Consider the following 25,651-nt stretch of genomic DNA (forward strand, 5'->3'; position numbering starts at 1 on the left):
GAATGTTAGGGATCCCGTCAGAAATACTGCGACCGCGAGCTCAGGTCTTCCCCGCCGCTGAGGTCGCGCAGTCTGGAAACCGAGTCGGGCGGGATCACGAAAGGCCGGGAGGAGCCTCCATCAAGGGGCAGGACGCGCCTCTTTCTGGGGCGCGCAGCCTCCCGGGCGTGCAGGCGGCCGGACAGACTGACGTCAAGGGGCGGGGCACGTTGCGTTGCGTCGTGCCGGCCGGACGCCAGGCGCCGGGGCGCGCGTCTCGGTGGCGAGCGCCGTAGGGCTGGGGTGGGTGCGATGGAGCGCTACGCGGCCGCGGTGGAAGAGTCGGACGCGGCCCGGCAGCAGGAACGGCATTACCAGCTGCTGTCGGCGTTGCAGAGCCTGGTAAAGGAGCTTCCCAGGTGTGTGGCCGCGGGCGGAAGGAACGTGGCCGAGGGCCTCGGTCGGCCCGCGCTCACGGTGTCCTGTGCCCGCAGCTCCTTCCAACAGCGCCTTTCTTACACCACGCTCAGCGACTTGGCCCTGACGCTGCTCGACGGTACCGTGTTTGAGATCGTGCAGGGACTGCTGGAGATCCAGCACCTCACCGAGAAGAGTTTGTACAACCAGCGCCTGCGGCTGCAGAACGAGCACCGAGGTATGGGGGAACGACTGCATCCTCCGTCTCTCTGCTGGGCGGGACATTCCCTCGCCTTAGCAGCTCATGGTGGACGGGATCAAGAATGGAGAGCCTTCACTAGCGATTTTGTTGAATCGCACCAGTTTTAGTCGCACAGTTGCCTTAGCATGCCTTCTAGAAACTTCCTGCTTAAGCTTCCCTGTGTCCCTTCCCAGGGTTTTGTGCTTGGTCTGATCCCCTGGCAGACCTGAGTGGTGGTGGCCTTTGAACATAGATGTCCTACAGTGAATTTTCTTCAGGCCTACCAGCCATCCTCCCTGCTGAGGACACAGCTGTTTAATGGTTAGACACATTACAGGGTGTTGGCGTTGTTTTGTGATAGGAGTTTCTTGTCATCCCACACCCCCTTCCTGCTCTAACCATTCCCATCAGAGCAGTTAGTTTGCACGCGGCCATGTATACAGCACAGCTCATTGGGGACTAGGTGCTTTGCTTGGTAGGGTGGATGAGCTCCATTGAGAGCAACTGATTCCCCAGCACAAAACCTACTGGCTCATAGTACAGGCTTCCCTAGTCTGTACCCACCCTTAACCATCCTATGGCTTCTGTGATGAGACTGCTCTGCCCACACTGAAGGGTGTCACCAAGGTTAGTTCACAGCTGTACTGCTGGCAGACAGCAGTCCACTAACTCTGGTCTCTGCTCAATGATGCATCAAACACAGGCTCCTGCCTGTCACTTTGTCCTGGCTACGTTGCCTCTCCTCCTATAGGCCTTTTGCTCTTAAATACTTCTATAGTTCAGCAAGGACTGTGCCACCTGAGTCCGGAGCCCCCTCCTCTTCCCACCCCCGTCACAGGCTCCCATTACCTCTCCCAGCGCTGGGTGTCCTGAGCCTGGACTGTGTCTTTGGTCCCACCAGCATATCTGCCTGACTTGCACCACCATCTATCAGCACCTTCTGGTACACCCTGTAGGTGTGAGGGCAGGCCTGCAGGGCAAAGCTTCTAGCAGAAGGGATCCTTGGGCTGGGTACTCCATTCTCCCCTTTGGCCTCTTTCCTATACCACTTCCTCGCCCTTGGGATGCTCCTCTTCCCAATTCCTGTTGTTGCTGATAGCCCGCATCCCCCACCCCACACCCAGTACTCAGGCAAGCTCTGAGGCAGAAGCATCTGGAAGCCCAGCAGTCCTGCCGGCCCCACAACCTGCCTGTGCTCCAAGCGGCTCAGCAGCGTGAACTGAAGGTACGGAATAAGGAATAAGGTGGGATGACTGGGGTTTGCTCCTTATAGGTATACCATCTAGCTCAGCAGAGGGGTTCAGTGGCCTGGGGTTGATGGGCTGCTGGAGACCTGATGAGTCCAGGCACACAGCTTCTCCCTATAGAGACTAGTGTGTGCCAGGGCTAAGAGGGGAGTAATAGCCCAAACCTTGCTCCCCAAACAGCACCTCTTTGAGTACTATAGCTCGCAGAGCAGGTAATGACTAGTACCCAGTGGTCTCCAGCAGTGAAATGTGATGGTGGGGTAACAGCCAGTCAGGAAGGGCACATCTTTCTAGCTCAGGGTCAGCTGGAGACCTACACATAACCAGGGAGCTACAGAGAAGGGGATGAAGGTGGTGGCCACAGGGGTATGTAACAGGTCCCAAGGCAGCCCCAGCTGGAGCTGTTGCACTGCTTCTTGGAACCCCTCTACATGGTTTGGTGAGGCTCAGAAGGTAGAGACAAGGGTGTGGAGAGGACCATGGTCCTGAGGCCAAAGTCACTGAGGATGAGCAAAGTAGCCAGGAGTAAATGAAAAGCAGGAACCTATGTTTGAGGCATCACTTGTCAGAGGGCCAGGCTGGAGCAACCCTCACTCTGAGTTATGGCAGGCAGTTGAGCAGCGGATCCGGGAGGAGCAGCAAGCAATGGACCGCAAGATCGTCCTGGAGCTGGACCGGAAGGTGGCTGACCAGCAGAGCACACTTGAAAAGGCAGGAGTGGCTGGCTTCTACATAACCACCAACCCACAGGTCAGTACCCAGACCAGCCCCACCACATCCTGTGTCCCTGGCCCAAGGATCCAGTTCTATCTGGAGGGTTTTTGTTGTTGCTTTTTAATTTTGTCAGTTTGGAAAAATTCGGGGGGGGGGGTGGAGGGATAGTTAATTAATTGAGACAAGGTCCAGGCTAGCCTTGAACTTGAGATCCTCTTGAGTGCTGGGATTATGGACATTGGCTACCACTCCATTTAGAAGTGAAGGCCAGGTGAAGCCTTCCTAGTGAAGCCCAGGGTCAGTGGTAGATGAGTGAGATAGAAGTGAAGTCCCAGGAAGGACACCCAGGCCAGTCCTACTGCCTGGGGTAGAAAGATGGCTGTGGAATACTACCCATCTGTCCCTACCCTGCTGCATTCCACAAAGCCTTCTGCTCCCCTCCTGCATTCTACTCTAAGCATACCAGTCAGACTGCTGACCCCAACAGATTCCAAGGCCCAAGTTCTCTCCTTTCTGACAGGCCACAGCCAGCCCCTACAAGGAAGTCAGTCTCTTGGCCTCACTGCCGGTCATCCTCTTAAGCCCCAGTGTTCACCTATAGGCCAGAGTAAGAGGGCACCATGTATCATTCTGGCCCTTACAGGATTCCTTCTGCATCACAGGAGCTGATGCTGCAAATGCACCTGTTGGAACTCATCCGGAAGCTGCAGCAGAGGGGCTGTCAGGCAGGGAAGGCAGCCCTGTGACCAGATGTGGTTCCTGCTGGCCAGAAGTGCAGTCTTATCCAGTGTTGCCAGAAAGCTGCAGGGAGTCACTGATTCTCCAGCTGGCAGGTGTCATCTTTTTAAAGGGAGACCAGGTGGACCTTGGCTACACCTGTCACCCATATTTGGGATTTCTTTTGTCTAGATACTAGAATGGTGTCATGAAAGAGGCCTTGCCTGCCTGCTAATGGCTCCAGTACTGGGTAGTGAATGAGACTGTTGGTTCTAGCACATCCTACCCTCCCTTCTGCCCCAGGCTTATTCTGGTGTCAGCTTTCTCCTGGCAGGTGCAGCTTCAGAATGGAAGGGACTCCAAAGCCCAAGCCCTGTGTGGCCCAGAGAAATACATAGGCACATTGTTCATGTGTCTATGCAGTCTACAACAAACAGAGCTCATGCAGGATCCTTTCCTAGTAGCTCTGGCCATATTGGAGCTAGCCAAGTGGCAGCCAACACATAGCAGAGGCCTCAAGTAGGAGCCCCCTTTCTGTTGGGGTACCCAACCAACCTTAGCCCTCATTCTGTCATTGCCATCTACACAGGACCCCTACACAGGCCCCAGAGCACAAGGACCACCCCCCCAAACTCTCTCTATGGTATTAGAAAGCATGAGAGGAAACAGGAATGCATGCCACAGAATTGTCAGGACCCTATCAGAGTAGCAGGACCTTGGTGGGTCACAGGCTATTGAAGTAAAGGCATGAAGGGGTCAGGGGAGCAGGACCTCAGTGTCTGTGTGCTGTCTGTACTTACCATGGTTTCTGAGTTGTAGAATGGAAGATGTCTGGGTGTCACTTAGGCTAGTTAGAGGTCTATTCCTGGGTGGATTTGCCTGAGACTATTCCATTTCCACGCATGACATCCTGCTTTCTAGAGCTGACTTCATGTGCAGGCACCAGGAGAGAGGTGAAGGCTCTCAGTTGCAGAATGATGATTTATTGAACAGGCAGACATCCTATCCAGAACTCTGCCCATTAGCAGTCCTTGACAGAACCCCAACAGAAGGCCATACTTCTGGACCAGGACCATGGGGGCTGCAGAGGTGGACGAAAATCATTCATTGGAAGGCCTATTAGACAGTTCCCAGAGGCCCTGCCTGAGTGCCTGCTCCTGTGGGGGGAGGGGGATCCCAGAGGGTGGCCCTCCAGCTCCACCCAAATCCCTACCCAGTGTGAGGCCCTAAGAAGTATCAGGTTGAGTGACATAGGCCTGGGTGAGGGCTTGGCATTGGACACTAGGCTGGGTGGTGTAAGAGGCAGCCAGTACGTAGCCGCCGCCACAACTCCTGCCACAGCAGCTGCCGCTCACGCTGAGCACCCTTCACGACACCGCTGTTCTCCAGGGCACGGCGGGACAAGTAGGGCAGCACCTCCATCACAGGCCCATAGGGCATGTACTTGTACACGGGAAAGCCTGCCTGGCCTGCACACACACGGGAGTAGCTGTAAGTGCCCACATGCACCAAGGGACCCTACCACCACCCTGCCCAGGAAAACCCAGTTCACCCAGTGGGAAGCTAATTTGGTCACACATGCCCAGCAGCTGTCCGAAGCACACCTGGCCATCAGCAGGATGCAGGCCTAGCTCCTCCATCCTGTGAATGGGGATCCAGGCAGGTGAAGGCCAGGCCCAGGGGGTACAAGGCCCCTATAAAGCTACAAGCCCCTTGTTCTCACCACTGCCCCCCGCCCCCCGCTGAACCTCTACATTTTAACCTCTGTACCCTGCAGCATGAGACTGTTTCACCCCAACCAGGTCTTTCTATTAGGATTTCACTGAGCTGCCCCCAAACACCTTGGCTCACATAGCAAGGCTCTCCTTTTCCCTCCAGGAATCCCTATAGCCCTTTGGGAATTGATTCTGGTGACTGGTACCCAGCCCCTGCCTCATCCTCCCCTTTCTGACTGTTCCTTCATACAGTGTGCATACAGCCTGCTTTACAACATGCTGGTTTGAGTAGAAATGTGTTTCAGCTGTCTCATATGTACACACAGGATACTAGAGATTTGCCAAAAAAATATGGCCCCTGGAATGAACAGATTTGTACATGCTAAGCAAGTGCTCTACTACTGATCCATACACGTAGCCCTAAGATGTTACTGAAGTTCTTTTTTTTGCGGGGGGGGGGGGTGGTTGGTTTTTCAAGGTAGGGTCTCACTCTCGCCCAGGCTGATCTGGAATTCACTATGTAGTCTCAGGGTGGCCTCGAACTCATGGCAATCCTCCTACCTCTGCCTCCCGAGTGCTGGGATTAAAGGCGTGTGCCACCACGCCCGGCTCTGAAGTTCATTTTTAACCTGTGTACTGGAGAGTTTTAAACAGTAGCTGTGGCTCAGATTATATTTCTTTTGTTGTTTGTTTTTGTTTTGTTTTTCAAGGTAGGGTCTTGCTTAGGTTGACCTGAAATTCACTATGTAGTCTCAGGGTGGCCTCGAATTCATGGTAATACTCCTATAAGCACCTTAACCACTAAGTTATCTTTCAATCCCTTTTTTTTAAAACAGATATTTATTTATTTATTTGCAAAGAAAGAGAGAATGGACATACCAGGGCATCTAGCCACTGCAAATGAACTCCAGATGCATGCAAAAACTTTGTGCATCTGGCCTTGGGGAAATGAACCTGGGTCCTTTGGCTTTGCAGGCAAGTGCCTTAACCATTGAACCATCTTCCCATCCCTCAGATTATATTTCTTTTATTTATTTATTATTTATATTTTGCTTATTTTTATTTATTTATTTGACAGCAACAGAGAGAGAGAGAGAAAGAGGCAGAGAGAGAGAGAATGGGCGTGCCAGGGCCTCCACCCACTGCAAACAAACTCCAGATGCATGCACCACCTCCTGCATCTGGTTTACATGGGTCCTGAGGAATTGAGCCTCGAACCAGGGTCCTTAGGCTTCACAGGCAAGCACTTAACTGCTAAGCCATCTCTCCAGCCCTCAGATTATATTTCTATTAGCACTGCTCACATTTTAGAGGTAGAGGGCAATTATCCAGTACCTGACTAGTTCATTTAAACATCTACCTGGTGATGGATGATTCCCATGTTTTCATCTCTAGCTTCCTATGTCCAAGTACCAGACCCAGCATATCCACACTTGCATTCCTCCTCATACCCACCCTGTTCATGATAATGCCTGGGCTTCTCCTCCCTCCCCCAACACTTCTGTTTTCATCACCATCTCTGGGTTCCCCAGCCTTGCCTGCCCCAGGCCACCCTGGAGCACTAGGGATCTTTGCAGGAGGTTTATCTTCCAGGTCCTTTTTTCTTCCCCTGTTCTGGGCTCCAACGTCTAGATCTCAGCTGTGAATGTGTGCAGAGATGCTGCTGACCCCTCCCTTGCTAGTGTCCCTTGACTCTGTTGCGTAATTGTGATCAGGATGCCCCGTGATTTCAGGCTGAGAAAAATATCATGAACAAAGGATGGATTTTGAGGTCACTGAATAACTTTAGAGCCATCTGTCAAGGTCTCCAGGCAGTGCCTGGTTATGTCCCTGGCCCACTGTTCAGTCCTGTGACATCACTGCTCCTTTAGGAAACTCTACCAGGTGTCCTAGCACAGACAGTGTGGGGCTGACCCACTGTGCAGTAGAGCCCCAGAATGGCTTCCAGGAGGCCAAGGACCAACAAAGCCACTGTCCACCAGGCTTTTGTGCCCAAACTCCTTAAACATGAAGCTGGAGGCAGTCATTAGAATCCTGGTTCTGGGGCTTTAGGGACAACAATATAAGATATAAAACTATTGTGAAAGTACTGGACTTCACTCATTTCCAGAATTCTACCAAAGTTGTGCTCCATGAGACAAACACTTAAAAAGAAAACAGACTACATAAAATTCCATTGCAATTTCAATGTCAAGGAAACTTTAAAACAAAGCAACACACCAGCAAGGCTCCCCAAGGGGTAATGAGATCTAATACCAAGTCTGTGCCTTTCAGTGAGCCATTTTAATCACTTGATGAATTTTTTAAATTTTCATAAGTTGGGCTGGAGAGATGGCTTAGCGGTTAAGCGCTTGCCTGTGAAGCCTAAGGACCCCGGTTCGAGGCTCGGTTCCCCAGGTCCCACGTTAGCCAGATGCACGAGGGGGCGCACGTGTCTGGAGTTCGTTTGCAGAGGCTGGAAGCCCTAACGCGCCCATTCTCTCTCTCTCTCTCTATCTGTCTTTCTCTCTGTGTCTGTCGCTCTCAAAAATAAAAAATAAAAAATATTTTAAAAAATTTTTCATAAGTTAAATATTAATTTTAAAAACTAATGTAACTGTAAATAGCCTTATTACTCCTGAAGGGCAACAAGAAGAATGCCAGCCAAGTGTGGGGTCTTTGGGGAGCTGACAACTGTGCTAGCTCGCTCCACAGATATGGCCCCTGAAACACCCAGTGGCACACAACAGGTTGCTGTGCGTTTTCTGAGCCCTGGGTCACAACCAACCCACCTCAACCACAGAGAGTCCTCCATCTTGGGCCGATGGCACTTACCTATGCAGTGTGAAGCGTACTGTGTCCTCATTGTGGGAGGCCACCATCACCTCAGCCTTGGTGCTGTGCTTCAGCTCCTCCAGGACATAGTTGAGGCATCTGGGGACAGGGACAGTGCCACGTGACTCAGGCTCACCACCACTGACACCTCCTCTGGCAAGCGTTTCTACTTCTAGGAACATGAGCCACCTGTGCCCCAGACACAACCTCTTGCTGCATATGTTACAGCAAAGGGAACAGGATCTTCAGTGAATGTACAATAACCAGAAAAGACCACAGAGCTTGGTCATTTAATCTTGGGTGCCCTGTGGTGGCAACTAGCAGTGCTGCTCTGCACTAATACTGGAGATGGAAGTTTCAAGTAAAAACGCAAGGGGCATGGGATAGGGGGTACAGTGTAAATACTGATGGGGCAGACATGTATGGTATTGCCCAAGTGTACAGCAGGCTCCTGGAAATGCTTATGGCCCAAAGGGCAGTGGCGCCTAAAATAACACAGGGTCTCAGATTTGCTAAAAAAAAATTAAAAAAAAAAAAGCCCCCTGGAAGGAAAAGAAGGAAGCTGGACTCTTCGTGATGAACAAAAGATCTCCACAATAAAGAGCAGAGAGTACAGGTGTGCCACTGCTGGTGACCACTGTGCAAGCTGGAGAACAAATTGGTCAAGCTAGCTACATGGGATAGGCTGGGCACCCTGAGCACATTTTCTTTATATACAGGGCTAGCCTCAAACACGATTATAGCCAAGGATAACCATGCACTTCTAATTTTCTTGCCCTTACCTCCCAAGTGCTAGGATTATAGGCATGTGCCACCACATCCAATTTATTTGGTGCTAGGTATCAAACCCAGGGCCTAGTTCATGTTAGGCAGGCACTCTACTAATTGAGCTACATCTCTTAGGTTACGTTGACAGGAGCTGGCTGAGGGGATCAAGGCTAGCTTTGCATAGTAGACTTCTCCATATTTAAAAGAGAAAATGTTTTTGAAAAAAATGACATAAGCAGAAGAAAGGGCACCTTTGCCCTCCTGATAAATCACTCACTGCAGGTTTTTTGACTGAATGGGGCCAGCTCATACTAAGTACCTCCTGAGGTCCACTCCCCACCCAGGTAGGCACAAAAGCTCAAGAGGTCGGCTTACCTATGGTACATATCATTGGTGGCCTCATACGTAGGGTTGATGGGGTCATCATAGCCAATCTTCATGGCCCGGGTACGTTCCTGGGCCATGTATGCACCACGTACCAGCTTGGCACCAAAACACCAACCCTCGCGGCGAGCCCGTTCCACATCCAGGGTCACATTGTCATAGGCATCCTGCAGGGCCAAAGATTCCCGCTGGTGGCAGAACAGGGGCTTCCTGGTTCACTAATGTGAACCAGGGGAGCACTCAGGCTAGGAAGCAGCTACCTGAAGGACTTGCCACAAAAAAAATCTTGAAAGTAGATGTGGGTTAGCTGGACCTTTGACTTCTGCCCCCCTCCAAAAGGAGTGACAGTGAGACCACCTGAAGCCTCCTATGTGTGGCCTGGGATTGCCTTGGGAGACAAGGTCAGCCTAGTTGCCTGGCATCACTGTGTATTTTCGAGTCACCTTGGCCAGCAGAGGACCAGAGTTCATGCTGAAACCACCTGCCTGGAATGTTCCCCCAACACATACACCATGTCCTGTCAGTGCCTGACATCCCCTTGTGCTCTGGACCTGTACAGACCCCTAGCAATTTAGCAACCTCTGGATGAAGAGCTATATTTGGAGGTCCTTTGGGCCCCTGGAGCCTCCCCCCAAGTCTGGATTAAGTATTCTAGGGAGGAACCCAGAGCTTTTGTGAGATTCTTCAACAGGGTTCTGAGATAAAGATGGAAAAAAAAGAAATGGTCATCCACGAAGCCATCAAAATCTAGAAGTTTAAAGCCCATCTGAAAGCGTTTCACCACACACTCTTGTCTAGTTCCTAAACCCAGTAGAGCAACAAGGGTTAGAGTCCTGGAAAACCTGTTTCCTCCTCTGTAGTAGTTACTCCAGCCCCAGCACCCCCTGCAGGGCCAGTCAGGGCTACTGGTCAGTGGGGCCTGGCCCAGGGTTAGCAGCCTACTCTCCTCTACCTGTCCCACTGCCCCTGGCCTCTCTGCACAGAGCAGTGTCAGGCAAATACTGCAGGGCTCCACAGAAAAGAGCTGCAGTCAGTTTCTGAAGGCTGGCATCCGTACCTTGAGGTAGCACTGGTACGTGTTGTAGATGACTGGCTTGTCCACATTGAACCTGCGCTGCATTTCCAGGGTCAAGCGGCTAATGGCTGGCTGGAAGTAGGTCTGCTCTGCATCTATCATCAGCCGCACACCTGCATCCCTGGCTTTCTGAGAGGTGCACAGGGAGAGAGAGGCTATGGTTTGAAGGAGACCATGCCTTCCCTCTGCTCAGGTCTTGGATCCACTGATGCCCTGCATCCCATCCCCACGTAAGACTGCTCATACTTTGGCCAGGACATCCATCCTCTGCAACATTCTTGTCATCTGTCGTTCCTCCTCCTCAGTGAACCGGGACAGCAGGGGCTCCAGCTGTCCTGTCTGGGAAAGCAGCAGTGGTCAAGCCACTGTGGTCTAGAAGGCTCCACCTTGAAGCTAGAGTAATACCTGTCAACAGTGCTGTACTTGGTGTCCCCAATACCCCCTTACTTCCCTCATATTTAGAGATAGAGGGCCAGTTGAGCCTGGCAGCACCCTAGTGCCTGCCCCAGGGCCAGGGAAGCTACCTGTCAGTTCCTTGCCCATGGGTGACTAGACACAGCGATGAGATGCCCTGGACCCCATGGCTGACAAGCTTATTGTCTTACATGTGAATGAGTGTAGTGCCTATGTTGATGGCATCAGGCTGAAGTCTGTATTCCAAGATGTTTGCTTCCATAGCTTGCTAGGATACTCAGAGGGTCCTATCACTGAGGAGGGGTTACTTCCCTATACAAGGCAACATAAATGAGCCTTGATCCTCAGTCAGGCAGAGGGCTCTAATTGGAATAGAAAAGGTCTCCAGAAGAAGATCCATGGCTACAGATATACAGGATGGCCACAGGGTACTAGCCAACTTGCAGCAAGGGTATCAAGATGGTGGCCTTCAAGGAGCCAAAAAGGTCAGTAGTGGACTGTTGACTATAGGTGGCAGGGCATACTCTAGAGAGACCATGCAGCTTTGGGCCTCCCACTCACCCGTCACCAAAGTTCAGGGTTCTGGAGTACTAACAAGCTGTCCCTCCACTGACCCAAACAGCCTCATCTCACTGGGCATCCACATGCATGCTTAAGTTTCTACAAATTGGTGACCCTGGAGTAGAGCTGTATTGAACATACTGTATCCTGAGGTTCAAAGATAATCGGTCAAAGTTTGGGGCTAAGCCCCAGTCTGCAGGATTGGGAATGTTATGGAAAAGTATTTGCAGGACATGCTCCTGCTCCCTCCTCAAATCCCATGGCAGGTAAAGCTCTATGCAGTTCTTTTTCTCTCTCCCTCAGCACAGGCTGGTGTAGCAACTCACTTTGCCAAACTGAACTTTGTGTGACTTCTAAGGTCTGGTTGCACAAGATTAACAGTTTCTCCCCTGCACTTGCCCCAAAGAACATTCACCTGGAAACCCAGCCTCCAGGTTGGGAAGCCCATAGCTAGCATCAGCCTCAAGAAATGTGAGTGAGATACCTCCATGAGCACCTGGCCCTGCCACCCTCTGAACACAAATTTGTAGAAACCCTAAATGAGGATTGCCCCACTGGGCTCTGTCAACTCCAAACCATGAGAAAGGATAAAATGATTGCTGCCATTCCAACAACCAGCACTTGGGGTGACCTGACACAGGATTAGATGAGCTGGGGAAGGCCCCTGATTAGCAGGTTTTCCTCATATGCCTCAAGGGTCCATGTGGGTCACTGTCCCACTGAACATCCTGGACATTATAGGTTTGACTTCTTCCAAGTGGGGCCAAAAAGGACAGCAGTCTCAGAGTCCCCTGACGGGCAGAAGACAGATGAGAGCTGAATTCCCTCCCTCCAGGGCTTAGAAGTAGGTGTTACCTGCACACTGGGGACCATAAGGTGCTTGGAGAGCTGGGTCTGGCTGTCGATGAGGCTGTTCCAGTCCAACAGATCCACAGTGCTAAAGGATGGAGCACATTAGCAGAGCAGGCAGCAGATGGACCTCTTGGTCCATCCACCCAGTTTTTCCTACAGCTACTAGGGTTGATTGGGGGTCCCAGAGCCACACTAACCTATTCCCCAAAAGACCACTCTTGAGCCTTTCCCCTATGAAACCCACCTCGGTATTTGGTTTTAAGAGGCAAAATGTGAATACTGTTCTTCATTAAAAAATAAAATAAAATAAAACCAAAACATGAACATTTTTACAGAATGCTATAGCCAGGTTAGGCTCAGGGAAGAGACAAAGGTGGGTACCAAGGCAGGAGGTAGATGTGATTTCACAGGGCTAAGGAAACTGCAATATACAGAGCTGAACAAGGGCCATCTACAAAATTTGAGCCAGCTCCTGATTTGACTAAGGAGTTCAAATGACCTCAGTCCCACCCTCTGGCACTGAGGAAGGGGCATAGGGCTCTGCTCTTTCACTTGCCAGTATAGTTCTCAGAAAAGGCTGTATATGACATCCTTGCTTGGGGATCTAGGTAATTCTCTAAGAAGGCCTGTATCCATGCTACCCCAGTGCCAGGGACTCCCAACTCCCTGTCAACTCCTTTTCAATACATCTCAGGTAAGCAGTTCTTTCAACAGTCACCACAACCTACCCACCCACCCCCGACCCAGTGTGCCTTCTTTCAGGAAGGGACAAGGATTAGAAGCCACTGGGGCTTGGCTATACCAGAGTGGATGTATCTCTCCTCCTCAGCTCTTACCCAGACACACTCAGTGTCTCTGGTGTGAACCACTCCTTAATCTCAGCTCTGGATGCTATACCCATCTTCACGATGTTATCCTTGAGAAATTAGAAGACAGAGTCTGAGCTGATACCTTCATTCTTAAACCACTAACATGTAATTCCCAACCCCCCTCTCGCACCCCACAACTGTAGGTCTGGGTGCTGTTTGACTTTATCACGTCATCAGCAAGAACAGGATTGAATTCAGGCCACTGCTTATATTCCCACCTGGCTATGATGCCCTTCAATCTGTGCAGCATTCACGTCCACTACCTGAAAGGTCAGCCCCAACCCTCTCACCCATAATTCCCACATCCACTACCTGCAAGGTCGCTCCCAGCCTTCTCACCCATACTTCCCACATTCAATACCTGCAAGGTGAGCTCCAACCCTCTCACCTATGCTTCCCACATCCACTACGTGCAAGGTCAGCCCCAACCCTCTCACCCATACTTCCCACGTCCACTACCTGCAAGTTCAGCCCCCAACCCTCTCACCCATTCTTCCCACATCCACTACTGCAAGGTCAGCCACAACCCTCTCACCTATACTTCCCATATCCACTACCTGCAAGATCAACCCCCAACCCTCTCACCCATTCTTCCCATGTCCACTACTGCAAGGTCAGCCACAACCCTCTCACCTATACTTCCCACGTCCACTACCTGCAAGATCAGCCCCCGACCCTCTCCCCCACACTTCCCACGTCCACTACTGCAAGGTCATCCCCAACCCTCTCACCCATACTTCCCACGTCCACTACTGCAAGGTCAGCCCCAACCCTCTCACCTATACTTCCCATATCCACTACTGCAAGGTCAGCCACAACCCTCTCACCTATACTTCCCACGTCCACTACCTGCAAGATCAGCCCCCGACCCTCTCCCCCACACTTCCCACGTCCACTACCTGCAAGGTCAGGCCCCAGTCCTCTCATCCATACTTCCCATGTCCACTACTGCAAGGTCAGCCCCAACCCTCTCACCTATACTTCCCATATCCACTACTGCAAGGTCAGCCACAACCCTCTCACCCATTCTTCCCACGTCCACTACTGCAAGGTCAGCCCCAACCCTCTCACCTATACTTCCCATATCCACAACCTGCAAGATCAGCCCCCAACCCTCTCACCCACACTTCCCACGTCCACTACCTGCAAGGTCAGGCCCCAGTCCTCTCATCCATACTTCCCATGTCCACAACCTGCAAAGTCAGTCCCAACCCTCTCCCCCACACTTCCCACGTCCACTACCTGCAATGTCATCCCCCAGCCCTCGTACCCATACTTCCCACGTCCAATACCTGCAAGGTCAGCCCCAACCCTCTCACCAATACTTCCCATGTCCACTACTGCAAGGTCAGCCCCAGCCCTCTCACCCATGTTTCTGTCTTCGTAGGCAATGGAGCCATTCGGAATCCTCCTACTACAGCTCTTCCTCCTCCTCCCCACTGACCTAGCAGATGTGGCGTGGCCTACATCTCAGGACAGCACCTCAGGCCACTGCATAGTGCCTGCCCCTCACACTCTCAATGGGGAAGGCCTATGTACCTGCAGTGCCTCCACCTCCAGTTTTGTGTCCAAGGCAGACCGCCCAGCCTGTCCCTGCTCTGCAGCCATTTGGTGAAAGAGCCTTCTCCATCTGGTCAGCACATCTGAGAACTGCAGCTGCAAATGCAGGCCTGAGCCCCTTTCAGGAACATACACAGTCCCCTCCCCCCAACCCCAAGGACCCCTTCTATGGCCCTAGATCACAGCCACCAAAGTCTGGACACATTTGCCATTCAATGCCTGGAAAGCCTCTGTAGACAAAAAGTGCTACCACTTACTAGAAACTGTGGTCTCCCCAGTGCAGAGAGCTTAATGGCAGCAAAACCATCATCACTTGATCCACCTGTCAGAAGCCAAAGAAAGAGCCATGAGGGTCCCTAGGGAGATGAATGCCTAGGAAGGAGAGAAGCAAATGTACCCTATGGCTCCCTGCTCCTCAAAACCAGCTCGATAGCCAGCTTCTAACCAGTTCCCTAAAAATCCTTCCACGTGGCTGCTACAGAGCCCCAGTGACAGAGGTGAGGAGTAATGAGGCAATATTTGTATAGCAGAAAGGCAACAGGCAAAGGAGCCAATGAGACTCATGCATTGTTGGGCATACCTGATGATTTTCCTGTCTGCTTCCTCCCCACGTTGTCAGTACTACAAGATACCCACAAATGGATCCCAGAACAGAAATGCTAAGTGGAGCAGGGGCCAGGGCACATACCTTGTCTTCTCCCAGGCAAAGTTGGCAGGGGACAAGCATTACCACTCTTCAAAATGCCAATGTGCTGGTCTTTGTGAGCCATCCTGGCCCATGAGACCACTGCTTGCTAGTACCCTTTCTCCAGGAACTTAAAAACACTCAAAAGGTATGAGTCCCACTGCCACTCATGGAAGGACTGTTGGGGACCCTGGGGCTCAGTGACATCAAAGCTTAACTCACTCCTCACCCCCAACCTTCCAAAGGTTGTAACAGGGAAGGATTTCCTATCACAGAGTATATAGCTTTGTGAATCAAGCCTAGACTCCAAGGCTGGGAGTTCTAGCATTCTACATCAGGATACTGTATACAGGAGGACAGAAGCATGGGCAGAGCAGGAGGTACCCTGCAGGAGCTACCAGGACCTTTGGGAAGGGGCTAGATGCAGCATAGTCTCCAATCCCAGCCCTTCACTCCAGCCCCAACCTTCTCCACTTGCCCAGGCAGCCACCTGAGGCTTCAATACAGCGCAGGAAGGTCTCCATATAGTTATCACACTTGGCTTCATTGGCATAGAAGTAGGCGCGGGCACTGATGACACCATCTCTGCGATCTCCAGAGGCTGAGTGGGCCTGGTATTGCTTCTCCCTCTTATTCATGACTGGGAAGGTGGACACACAGTTGAGCATAAATGCCATCCTATCCCACATACACAAGCCAACATCCCAGGTTCTACCATCCTCAGGAAGGGTTCCAAACATGCCCTGATGAGCAACTTGCATCTGCCCTCCTCCCTGGCAGCCATGGGCCCCTCCCCAAGCTGTTCCTTCCACCTGGAGCACATGGTCCGCTGAGCAAATCTCATCATGGGGCAAACCAGGCCTGGAAGGTGAAGCCTCCATCACAAACACACAGACTGTGACCTGAGGGCCAAGGAAACCTGGGAAGGCTATGAGAAATATGTAGGACCTGTATCTCACCAGTATGTTCTCATGTATGTGAGAGCACAAAGAGCAGAGCCCAGAGCCATGGGTATGGGCAGCAGTCTCTGGCATTTTTCTCAAGGCTGACATGGGTCCTGAACCCAGACATCTCCTGGACTATCAAGTTTGCAAGAGAGAGCATTTGTTCATGATCTTACCACTGACATCCTTCTCTGCTTCAGAAGTGCATGATCTGCAGGAAGGACAAAGAGACAAAGGTACAGTCATATCACCTGAACTCCAGGTGACTAGAGGAAGAGGCAGCTGAGGCTGAGCATTGAGCCTGACCATGAACCTGACCCTAGGCTTGGCCTGACGATGTGGGTCAGGGAGGTTGTAGCAGCCTCTGGGGCCCACAGGCCCCAAAGCCTCAAGAACCTCTAGCTTCCTGTGAGTGGGACCCCTCACTAACTGGTGAGGCAAAGCAAAGCAAAGCACAGGGCATGGTGCTCACTCTAGACACAAGCTGTGAGGAAAGCACTGCTTCTGCCCAGGAGAGACAGGACAAAGTCAGGCAAAACCAAGTGGAACAAAGGTAAGAAGCCACCTTGCAAACAAGGCCTCCCCCAATCCTGTAGTGATGCTCCATTACTCTGGTCTCTGTCTCAATATCTAGGGTCTCCAGGCTCCTCTAAGGACTGGCACCTACATAACCTTTCAGACCCAACCCCTTGATTCATTCAATGACCCTTACACTTATTTTCCAAGAAGCAACCAGAAATTATCTTTGAAGATGCAAATGAAATCTTTGTATCCCCAATTGAAAACTTTTTCAGTTTTCATCATATCCAGGGGTACTCAAAACCTCTTTAGGACAGGTCACTGTACTGGTCTCAAAGCAAAGAACAGTGATTCTGCCCCAACATCCCTCGGGGCAAGGAGTAATGACAGGTCCTAGTTCATTGCATCTTCAAGGTCTGACACATCAAGGGCTTTTCCAGGGTAGCTTTTTTTTTTTTTTTTCTTTTTTGGTACATATGTATGCATATCTACAAATAGGATATATGTGTGTGCAGATATGCACACCCTGAGAGCAGGCATGCAGAAGCCAGAGGAAGATGTTGGGTGTTCTTCTCTTTTCCTTTTCCACCTTTTACTCCCTAAAAGAGAATCTCTCACTGAGCCTGGAGCTCCCAGTTTTTTGGTTAGGCTCACTGACCAGGGAACCCCAGGGATCTTCCTGTCTCCACCTTCCTCAGTGATGAGGTTACAGACATGTGCAGCTATGCCAGGCTTTATATGTGAGTGCTAGGGATCAAACTTAATAAGAACAGCTTTTGACCTCACTGCTCCTGTACCAAATCATGGGCCACTGAGCCTTATGCCAGGAAGCATTCCCTTGGGCCCTCAGTTTCCATCCCAAGACCCTTATCTAAGGACTCTGAGCCAGAAATCATGGTGGGGAACCAGGCCTTTAGTTGCCTAGGGCTCCCCATGGGGTGTTTCATCCCAGGGCAAAGAAACTAGGCAGGCAGCTATTGCACCAGCCAACTTATGTTAACAAGACATAACAGGAAAGGGTGAATTGTCATTCTATGACAATGTTCTTAGTCTGCAGTGAGGAAGCACGCACCACCTTACTGACAGGGACAGGCAGCTGAGGCCCCTAAAGGGAAAAAGCTATCCCCTAAGGTATACCAATGCTAAGGCAGGAGGTAATGAGGGCATTTTCAAGAACAGAAACCCTAATGTCATAAAAGGAGCCTCAGGGCCTCAGAATCTGTATGAGCCCTGATGGGAAGGTCCAGCTCTATAACCACACAGCCCAAACTAACATATGCTTTAACCAGCAGACTCAACTGGCAGGCCTGGTATGCATGTTTCCTTTTTCCATTAGCCAGGGGCAAGCCATAGCACTGCTCCTTTGCCTAAGACCAGGGCCCTTGTGACAAGAGTAGAGTTAGGAGACATGTCTCTGGACAATCCCCAGTAGATTCTGAAACAGTTCCCCACACAAGTCTTTGAGGCTGGTAACTTGGCTAAGTACAACCAGTGGGCCCTGCAGGCTACACAATGGGGTTGAATGTTGGAGCAGCTCTTGCAAGTCCAGTCCTGTAGCCTGAGCTCCTTTGGAAAAAAGCCACCAGCAGCAGAGGAGGGTATGCATACTCATCACCTGTTGCTGGCATTGGATGACGGTCATTCTGTTGGGCCAGGAAGGGGCCAACGCTTGTGTCCCAGAGCCCAAGAAGGGCCCCTACACAAGCAGTATGATACACATAGCAGCCAACAGACAGAGGTACAATCTTTGCAGGACAAAATAGGTGGATTCTGAAGGCAGGCAAAACACAAGCGGCCCTCCTCCCCCTTTTCAAAACACTAAGTGCTTTCTCAGCATGGGCTGAGGCTCCAGGGTCCACCGGTTATTCAACAGGCAGCCTCAATACAGGCTAGGAGCCAAGACTCCAGGCAACAGTTAGGCTCACAGGGGGACGCTAGGGCTGGAACTCCCCACCTTCAAAACAGCCAATCACAAGGCAGGGGCTAGGCTTACCAAGCCAATGAGCCACAGGCTGGCATGCTGAGACCAGCCATGGACATTCTGTTCCCAGGCTAGGGGCCCCATGTGACTGCCTTTTTCTACCCTCTCCCTGTAGCCACATGGGGAGGGGCAGAGTAAAACCTAACAGAGCCTGATCCACAGCAGACCTGTTCTAAACCCCATGTGGATCACTGAACTGCAGTCAGTGCCATGGAACCCTAAACCAAGAAAGGGCCTAGCTCAAGGTTCAAAAACAGCAGTACTTTGCAAAGAAAGGGCTGGTCTTGTACAGACCTCCAGTAAGTCAACCACTACCCCTGGAAGCAGACTAAGAACACTTTGCCCAGTTGCTCGAGAGGGCAAGTCAGAGAGATCCATGTTCTTCACTCACTGCCCAGAAATGGACCTTCCAGTAAGTTGTTGACAGCAGGAGGAGACTCCAGGCCACCTACCATACTCCACGGCTGTTTGCTGCAATTCTCCTGAGCATGGATGCCTGGATTGGGCCCAGCCTATAAGGCTTCATATGCTATAGACAGAACACCTGCAGATTAGGAAACTATTTGAGAACTGTTTGCAACAGGCTAGGCAAAGGTGGGGTGCCAACTCAGTCAGTCAGGAATCCTTGGGAAGAAAAACTAGTTAAGAAGGAAGACAGAGGGCTGGAGAGATTGCTTTGTGGTTAAGGCACTTGCCTGCAAAGCCAAAGGACCCAGGTTTGATTCCCCAGGACCCTTATAAGCCAGATGCACAAGGTGGCACAAGCATCTGAAGTCCATTTGCAGCAGCTGGAGGCCCTGGCACACCCATTCTCATTCACTCAATCTCTATCTCTCTCTTTCATTCTCTCTCAAATAAAGTTAAAAATTTTTTTTAGGAAGAAGGAAGCCAGAGAAGCTTCCTTGGAGGCTACACACACAACTCTGCCCTTATAGGGGCAGAGGCAATTTGAACTTTATATAGTTTTCATGTCATAAAATATGGTTTTATTTTATACTTTTCAACTCCTCAAAAATGCAAAATACCATCTTAAATCTACAGACTACAGTACTATAGGCCTAGGTGGTAGGCTGGGTAGGACCAAGGACTATTATTTGAAGACCCATCCTTCAACTCTCCATTGGTTCAAGTGCACAGTAGGCTTTCCATGAACCCCCAGAGCTGTCATGTGCAGGAAGCAAGAACTCTAGGCACAACCCATAAAGGCCACTGGTAATCAAGCCAACAGCTCTCCTGGCCTTGGCCACCACCTAGTCAAGGCCGAAGTCCAACAGCCCAGCACACTTTGGGGTTAAACCAGTGCTGTGGCAGCCCTTACTCCAATTCCTTGTGCTCCGCCTCCTCAGGGCTCAGATCTTCCTCCACTCCATAATCCAGGATGGAGCCGACACCAAAGGCCTTGTTGTGCTGAATCAGGGGACGGATGGACTCCTGGTCCTCACCAGCCACAAACTGCCCGTAGAAGGTCATCTTCATCAGTCTGTCAAACATCTTCTGCCCTAGAAGCTTCCTGGAAATACGGAGCAGCTGAAAGACAAAGGGAAGCAGTTGACCTGGCCACCTGCCTTCCCCTCACTGGCAGAAACTCCTGCTCACACTGCACTTACACTGACTCCATCCACAGCCTGTGTTTTATAAAGAAGATAACTTGGAACAGCTTGTTTCTGCTGTCACAGCCACTTATCCAAGTCCTTACCCTGGCAGAATAGGAGGACCAAGACTTGATTCTCAACCCTTTTTCCCACTGGCTCTCTGTAGCTCTGAACACATTATTCTCTTCAGGGCCCTACCCAAAGGAGACTGGCTCATGGGTCACTAACAGGTTGCAGAGGGGTGACTGACCACCACTTGGTAGTTAAAGAAGAGCCTAGTTGGTCTCCCCAGGAACAGAAGTAGTTTTCATGATAATTAGTGGCCTGCTAGGGAGAGGAGCCAAGACAACTCTCCAGAATGCAAATGTCAAAATTTCTCAATAATTTGTGCACTTTCATTCTGAGTCCTCAAAACAGTGTCTGACACAAGGCCAGCACTCAAATGCTTGCCAAACAGCATTTGCTATACAAAAGTCTAATGGAACCTGAACTGGGCTAAAGTAAAGCATGTCTACAGAGCCTATCCTACAGGCTCATCAAAGACTGACCAGCTTCCCTAATGGATATGCCTCTAAGGAAGATAGTTGTATAGAAATGATATGTTCCCTGTCAGTCACATTTCACCCTGTCTCAAATTGTTTCCAGCATTCCTTCAAATAAGTGGAGGAAGCAGACATAATGGGATATGCCAAACAAGGCATGAATTAGGGCATGGGGGACATAAGCAATTAATCTAGATGGAGAGAAGAAGGGGCACAGCAAGGGAGACCTTCACAGTGGGAAGAGCTAGGGTAGGGGGCATAGGGACAATCAGAGGCTCCTGATGGCACAGAAGCATACCTACCATCCCTCCCCTGGGAAACCCCTCTTCCCAACCTAGACAGAAAAGGACTGGAGTTTCTCAAACCTCACAGACAAGACACCTCTTAAGTGGGGAACCCATTTTCAGAAGTCAAAAGCCTTTATCTCACACCAGTCCTGAATAGTCATGCATGCTGGAACTCTGTGGAGATTCTTCCTGACTATAGCTGCACGTAAGTGTCCCTGAGGGCCAGGTCTTTTACATTATCTGGGCAAGATGTAGGATTTCTACATTTGTTCTTTTATCAAGAGGGTAAAGAATCATGTCGACATGTGGTGTGAGCCTAGAATCTTGTGTGTCCGAGCCTAAGCCAGAGACAGGAAGCCTAAGACATAGCTGGCCTGATCCCTGCACAAAAAGACAGATTCTGCATAAATCAGAGATCACCCAGCAGCAAGCAAAGCTGACTCAGAGACCTGAAAAACACCCTTCAGCACAAAAAAGAACCTCTGACCTCAAGAATGCTACAGGAGTAAAGGTAGGCAATGGCCTATGGAAAACATCTAAAAAGAAGAGCCACACCATCTAAGTATAACTAACCAATTGACTGCCACAGCCCACACCAAGTGAAGGAGTGGGAGCTGGGCTGGCTCTGTACTGGATCTATTCACAGATAGGGAACAGTCCAGAGGAAAGGCTGAAGCCCCAACACACCTTGCACACTGGCCTTCTTACCACAGGAGGCAGCTTAGAAAGAATGGCCAACCAAGCCAGTTATGTACTCCCTTACCCTGACCAAGTGAAATGGCCTGCCACTAAGAATGGTGGAAGTATGCAGGCAGGGTCAACAACTCCAGAGTCAGGCTGCTACTTTAAAGTCATCTTGCTATAACATATGCTCCAGGTTGTTATTACCTGAGCTCAGAACAGTCCTAACTTCTATGCAGTTAAGGAAATCCTTTGAAAATTTAAAACTGGGACTAGAGAGATGGCTCAGCAGTTAAGGCAGCTGCCTGCTAAGCCCAAGGACCGGGGTTCAATTCCCCAGTATCCACGTAAAAACCAGATGCACAAGGTGGTGCGTGTGGCTGAAGTTCATTTGCAGTGGCCAGAGGCCCTGGCATGGCCATTCTCTCTTCTCCTCTCCTCTCTGCCTTTCTCATTCCACTACTACTAGTAGTACTTCCTCTCCTTCTCCCTCTCTCCCTCCCTCTCTCCTTCCCTGCCTCTCTCTCTCTCTGCCTCTTTATCTCTCTCTCTCTCTCTCTCTCTCTCTCTCGAATAAATATCAGTAATACAGACATTCATTCTCACTGTAAAATACTCCTACTAGGCTGGGTGTGGTGGCACATGCGTTTAATCCCAGTACTCAGGAGGCAGAGATAGGAGGGTCACCATGAGTTTGAGGCCAGCCTGGAGCTACAGAGTGTGTTCCAGGTCAGCCTGGGCTACAGTGAAAGGTACATGACTAAATCCCAGCACTCAGGAGGCTGAGGCAGGAGGACCAGTAGTTCAAGGCTAGCCTGGGCTATATAACAAGACCCTATCTCAAATGTTTAGAAAATAATGATAGTAGAGTCAATCCTCTCTTCTCTCTGCCTCCAGAGAGCCATTGTCATCTTCATCCTGCCTCTTCTATGCTGGCTCAAATCCAAGCAAGGGAGCTCCAGAATTTTATAAATCCTTCTTAAATAAGCTGCTTTCTGACAAGCATGCTCCCAATGGTGTTCTGATCCAAGGTGGTAGCTCCACTCTACCCTCCACAGTTTGATCCTCTCAGAGCAGATCTATGACCACCGTCCAGCTATAGCCACAAAGTTGTACATCTTGGGTAGTTCAGTAGGGGAATTCTCCAGTGGGCCAAGCTAGATGACAGCACTATTTTCAGACCAATCCATTAGTCTGGAATCTGGCAAGTTGCTCTGAGGTTCAGGGCTCTGCTTTTGAACCATTCCCTTCAGCACTGGGTACTGAGGCTATGGACCAGCAGCACTGAGAGGCTCCCCAGGATGCAGGATGGGCAAAAGGGAGCCTGGGAGAAGTCATCCACATGGAGGGGCTGCCTCCTCCAGGAGCTCACAGCACTTTCTTGAGCTTTAGCACTTTCCCCAAGCAGGATCCAGAGAAACAGAGATGATATATCCCTCCTCAGGTCACCCACAGTAGCCTGGTTAGCATAGATGGTATAGGGATTAACTCCCTTTAGAATCAAACCTCAGGTCCCTCAGGGCTGCTAGCTTCTCAACTGGATGGCTGGTATTGAGTCTGGGACAAGCACAGTACTGGACCTACAGATATCTAGCTGAAATAGCTCTTACCATTCTCTGCTTCACTCTAACCACAAGTGGACATGGCTTCAATGAAGTTCACTCTGTGCCAAAGTCACCTAAATACCTACAAGGAAGCTGGTCCAATTCTTGCCCTCTACAGAGACCACATTGGTTGACCACTCTTCTATCCCTCTACCTAGCTGGTACCCCTCCAGACTGAAGTGCCGCTATAATTTGCTAATCCCTTTCAGCTGCCCTTCAGATGTTGAGGCTCCTCCAAAGGGTCCCCACTATTGGCCTTTCTCCTCTAAGTCTCCATTATCCTGCACATCTCTTTGCATTCTCCTCCACTGAACTTTACTGCTAGACATCACACCACCTGCCAGAGACCTGGCTTCCCACAGCCTTCCACACTCCAGTCAGGGCCCCTCCTCCTCCATCACTCTGCTCCCCGAACCATACTTCTGTCACCATCACTCCTAGACTCCAAAACCAACTGTGAAGTTTCCCCCAGGGATTATGCTCAGCCTGGGTGACTTGCCCTCACCTTCCACCTGCCGTAGTCTCACCTAAGCTGTTAATGTGACTAAGCTCCTGCTTACATGCTGCATCCCATTTACAGGTGAGGTTTGAGAGACAGGATGAAGCCTGTCTTCAGTGCAGTCTTACCTGAGAAGTCACTACCACCTGCACAAAGAATCTTCTAGACCTTTGGGGGCCAACAGCTAGTTCCTTGCCAACAGTTCCTGAGTCACCTTGAGATAACTATGATCTTTTAACCCTAACAAACTGGCTTAAGCAGTGTTCTGCTTTCTACTTCCTCAAGGCCTTCGCACTTTTTTTTAAACTGATATACAGAATTTATTAGGATTTTCATGTGTAATACAGCAGTTTCCATTGCAGCCAAAGTGCTAACAAAGCTATAGCAATCAAGAATACCAGCTATGACAGCTTTCACTTGTCGCTTTCAAATTTGATTCAGGAAATGTATCCCCAAGTAAATCTCAAAAATTAACATTTGGCATGAACAATAATAACTTTCACTCAATAAATAATACAGCCTTGTAGACCATAAGCATTCAACATTATGGCCTTCAAACTTCTTTTCTTGTGTGATTTTTTTGAGGTAGGGTCTCGCTGTTATCCAGGCTGACCTGGAATTCACTATGTAGTTTCAGGGTGGTCTTGAACTCACAGCAATCCTCCTACCTCTGCCTTCCAAGTGCTGGGACTAAAAGTGAGCACCACCACGCTCGGCTTCACACTTCTTAAAGTTACCATATTACAGTTTAAAGTTGAGTGCTTGCTAGTCTCATTGAATATTCAACTTCTGTACCCCAATCCCAGTGTGTCCTGGCAGCAGGGACACCAGGATTAAGGGGCTGTCTAGATCAAAAGTGGAGGTGTGACTATCACCATGTATGTAATTTAGCACTTGGGAGATGGAGGCAGGAGGATCAGGACTTCAAGGCCAGCCTGGGCTACATAAGATTGTTTAAAAAAAAAAAAAAGACGGGGTGGGGGACAGAGGAGGCAGCTTTAACCCAGACACGATTACCTCAGTATTCCTCGTTAATGTTTCACCAGGCGTCTTAGGTTTGCGTCTGTTTATGTGTCTCCGAGTTTAGGCTCTTTGTTCTTATAACAAATACAAATATTTGGAGAAAATAAAGTTGAATGTCTAGAGGGTTTCTCATTTTCCCACCACTGCTCAGAGTAGCCATGTTTGCAAATAGCTGGCCACAGGCTAAATTGGCGGTTCAGGTCAGACTTTGTATTTCTGAAAACGATACGTACATTAAACACCACTAGTCTTGGTGTGTAGTTGCTGGTAATTAACAAGAAACTTCACAAGGTCCGAAAGGACATGCAGGAAATGCCTCCCTTCCTGGCTTGACCAGCTACCAGTAATGCTTGAATGACCCCGCTTTGCATTTCTAAACCGCTCCCTGGAGCTGCGGAGCTCCCCGCCCAGCCCCTAACCCCAGGCCGCCCGCCGCCCGCGCACCTGCTCGTGGCGCGCTAGCAGCGCCGGCGAGGCACACAGGCGCAGCACCAGCAGGTTGCGCGCCAGCTCCCAGCTCCGCCGGCTGCGGTACGCCTCCTGCGTGTTTCCAAAGTCCACGGGTGGCACCGGCCGCCGAACAACCTTGGCCGCTCCGCACTCCCGCACGGGCGCCGAGCCTGCTGTCAGCTGCTCGCGGGCCATTGGCGCCGTGGAGAGAAAGACAAGGCGTGGCGCGTCGGGGCGCAGCAGGAGCAGACGCCTCAGAGCCATGACCAGCCTGCTGTGCGCTCTCCTGCAGCCAGCGCTCCTACAGGTCTCGCCGCTCCCGTAGGCCACGCCCAGACGCACCCTCTTCCCAGAAGCCCCACCCCGCAGGCCCTGTCCCGACGCTCCGCCCCCTAGCTCTCCCGGGTTCCAAAAGTCCGGATACCGAGCTCTTCTGAAGACCTTCCGCGCATGCTGGGGTGAGTCCCGCTACAGTCAGCGCCCTGTCCCCTGAGCTGAGCCTCCTCTGCTCCAAGTC

At 50.7% G+C, this 25,651-nt stretch overlaps 2 protein-coding genes across 5 annotated transcripts; one reads left to right on the plus strand and one right to left on the minus strand.

The window, feature by feature from the left end:
• The first annotated feature begins 251 nt into the window (after positions 1-251).
• Positions 252-5,325, plus strand: Dgcr6l (DiGeorge syndrome critical region gene 6 like). Of its 3 annotated transcripts, none has more exons than XM_004670750.2 (5): positions 252-398; positions 474-634; positions 1,762-1,862; positions 2,494-2,634; positions 3,261-5,325. In XM_004670750.2, exons 1-5 carry the CDS (start codon positions 292-294, stop codon positions 3,342-3,344), a joined length of 594 nt encoding a protein of 197 aa, XP_004670807.1. In that variant the 5' UTR covers positions 252-291; the 3' UTR covers positions 3,345-5,325. The 3 variants fall into 3 exon arrangements, with proteins under 3 accessions (XP_004670807.1, XP_044988358.1, XP_044988357.1); XM_045132423.1 differs by having other exon boundaries at positions 255-398; positions 2,498-2,634; XM_045132422.1 differs by having other exon boundaries at positions 255-398; positions 510-634.
• LOC101594821 (proline dehydrogenase 1, mitochondrial) lies at positions 4,283-25,440 on the minus strand. 2 transcript variants are annotated; one of them, XM_045132421.1, is made up of 14 exons: positions 25,129-25,440; positions 19,775-19,983; positions 16,133-16,167; positions 15,491-15,652; positions 14,585-14,649; positions 14,307-14,423; positions 12,735-12,814; positions 11,902-11,983; positions 10,318-10,410; positions 10,054-10,200; positions 8,988-9,163; positions 7,845-7,943; positions 4,868-4,956; positions 4,283-4,784 (listed from the first exon to the last, which is right to left on the minus strand). In XM_045132421.1, exons 1-14 carry the CDS (start codon positions 25,396-25,398, stop codon positions 4,597-4,599), a joined length of 1,812 nt encoding a protein of 603 aa, XP_044988356.1. In that variant the 5' UTR covers positions 25,399-25,440; the 3' UTR covers positions 4,283-4,596. The 2 variants fall into 2 exon arrangements, with proteins under 2 accessions (XP_044988356.1, XP_004670808.1); XM_004670751.2 differs by having other exon boundaries at positions 15,503-15,652; positions 25,129-25,439.
• Between the last annotated feature and the right edge of the window lie 211 nt (positions 25,441-25,651).

This window comes from Jaculus jaculus, chromosome 13, assembly GCF_020740685.1.
Source record: "Jaculus jaculus isolate mJacJac1 chromosome 13, mJacJac1.mat.Y.cur, whole genome shotgun sequence".
NCBI lineage: Eukaryota > Metazoa > Chordata > Mammalia > Rodentia > Dipodidae > Jaculus > Jaculus jaculus.

Excerpts from the sequence above, each read along its gene's own strand:
- Dgcr6l (XM_004670750.2), top strand. The coding sequence starts at position 292 with ATGGAGCGCTACGCGGCCGCGGTGGAAGAGTCGGACGCGGCCCGGCAG. Across the intron at positions 635-1,761 it reads GCTGCAGAACGAGCACCGAG|TACTCAGGCAAGCTCTGAGG; the intron begins GTATGGGGGAAC and ends CCCCACACCCAG. Across the intron at positions 1,863-2,493 it reads CTCAGCAGCGTGAACTGAAG|GCAGTTGAGCAGCGGATCCG; the intron begins GTACGGAATAAG and ends GAGTTATGGCAG.
- LOC101594821 (XM_045132421.1), bottom strand. The coding sequence starts at position 25,398 with ATGGCTCTGAGGCGTCTGCTCCTGCTGCGCCCCGACGCGCCACGCCTT. Across the intron at positions 15,653-16,132 it reads AGCAGAGAAGGATGTCAGTG|TCATGAATAAGAGGGAGAAG; the intron begins GTAAGATCATGA and ends CCACCTTCCCAG. Across the intron at positions 14,650-15,490 it reads AGCCTCAGGTGGCTGCCTGG|GTGGATCAAGTGATGATGGT; the intron begins GCAAGTGGAGAA and ends GGCTTCTGACAG.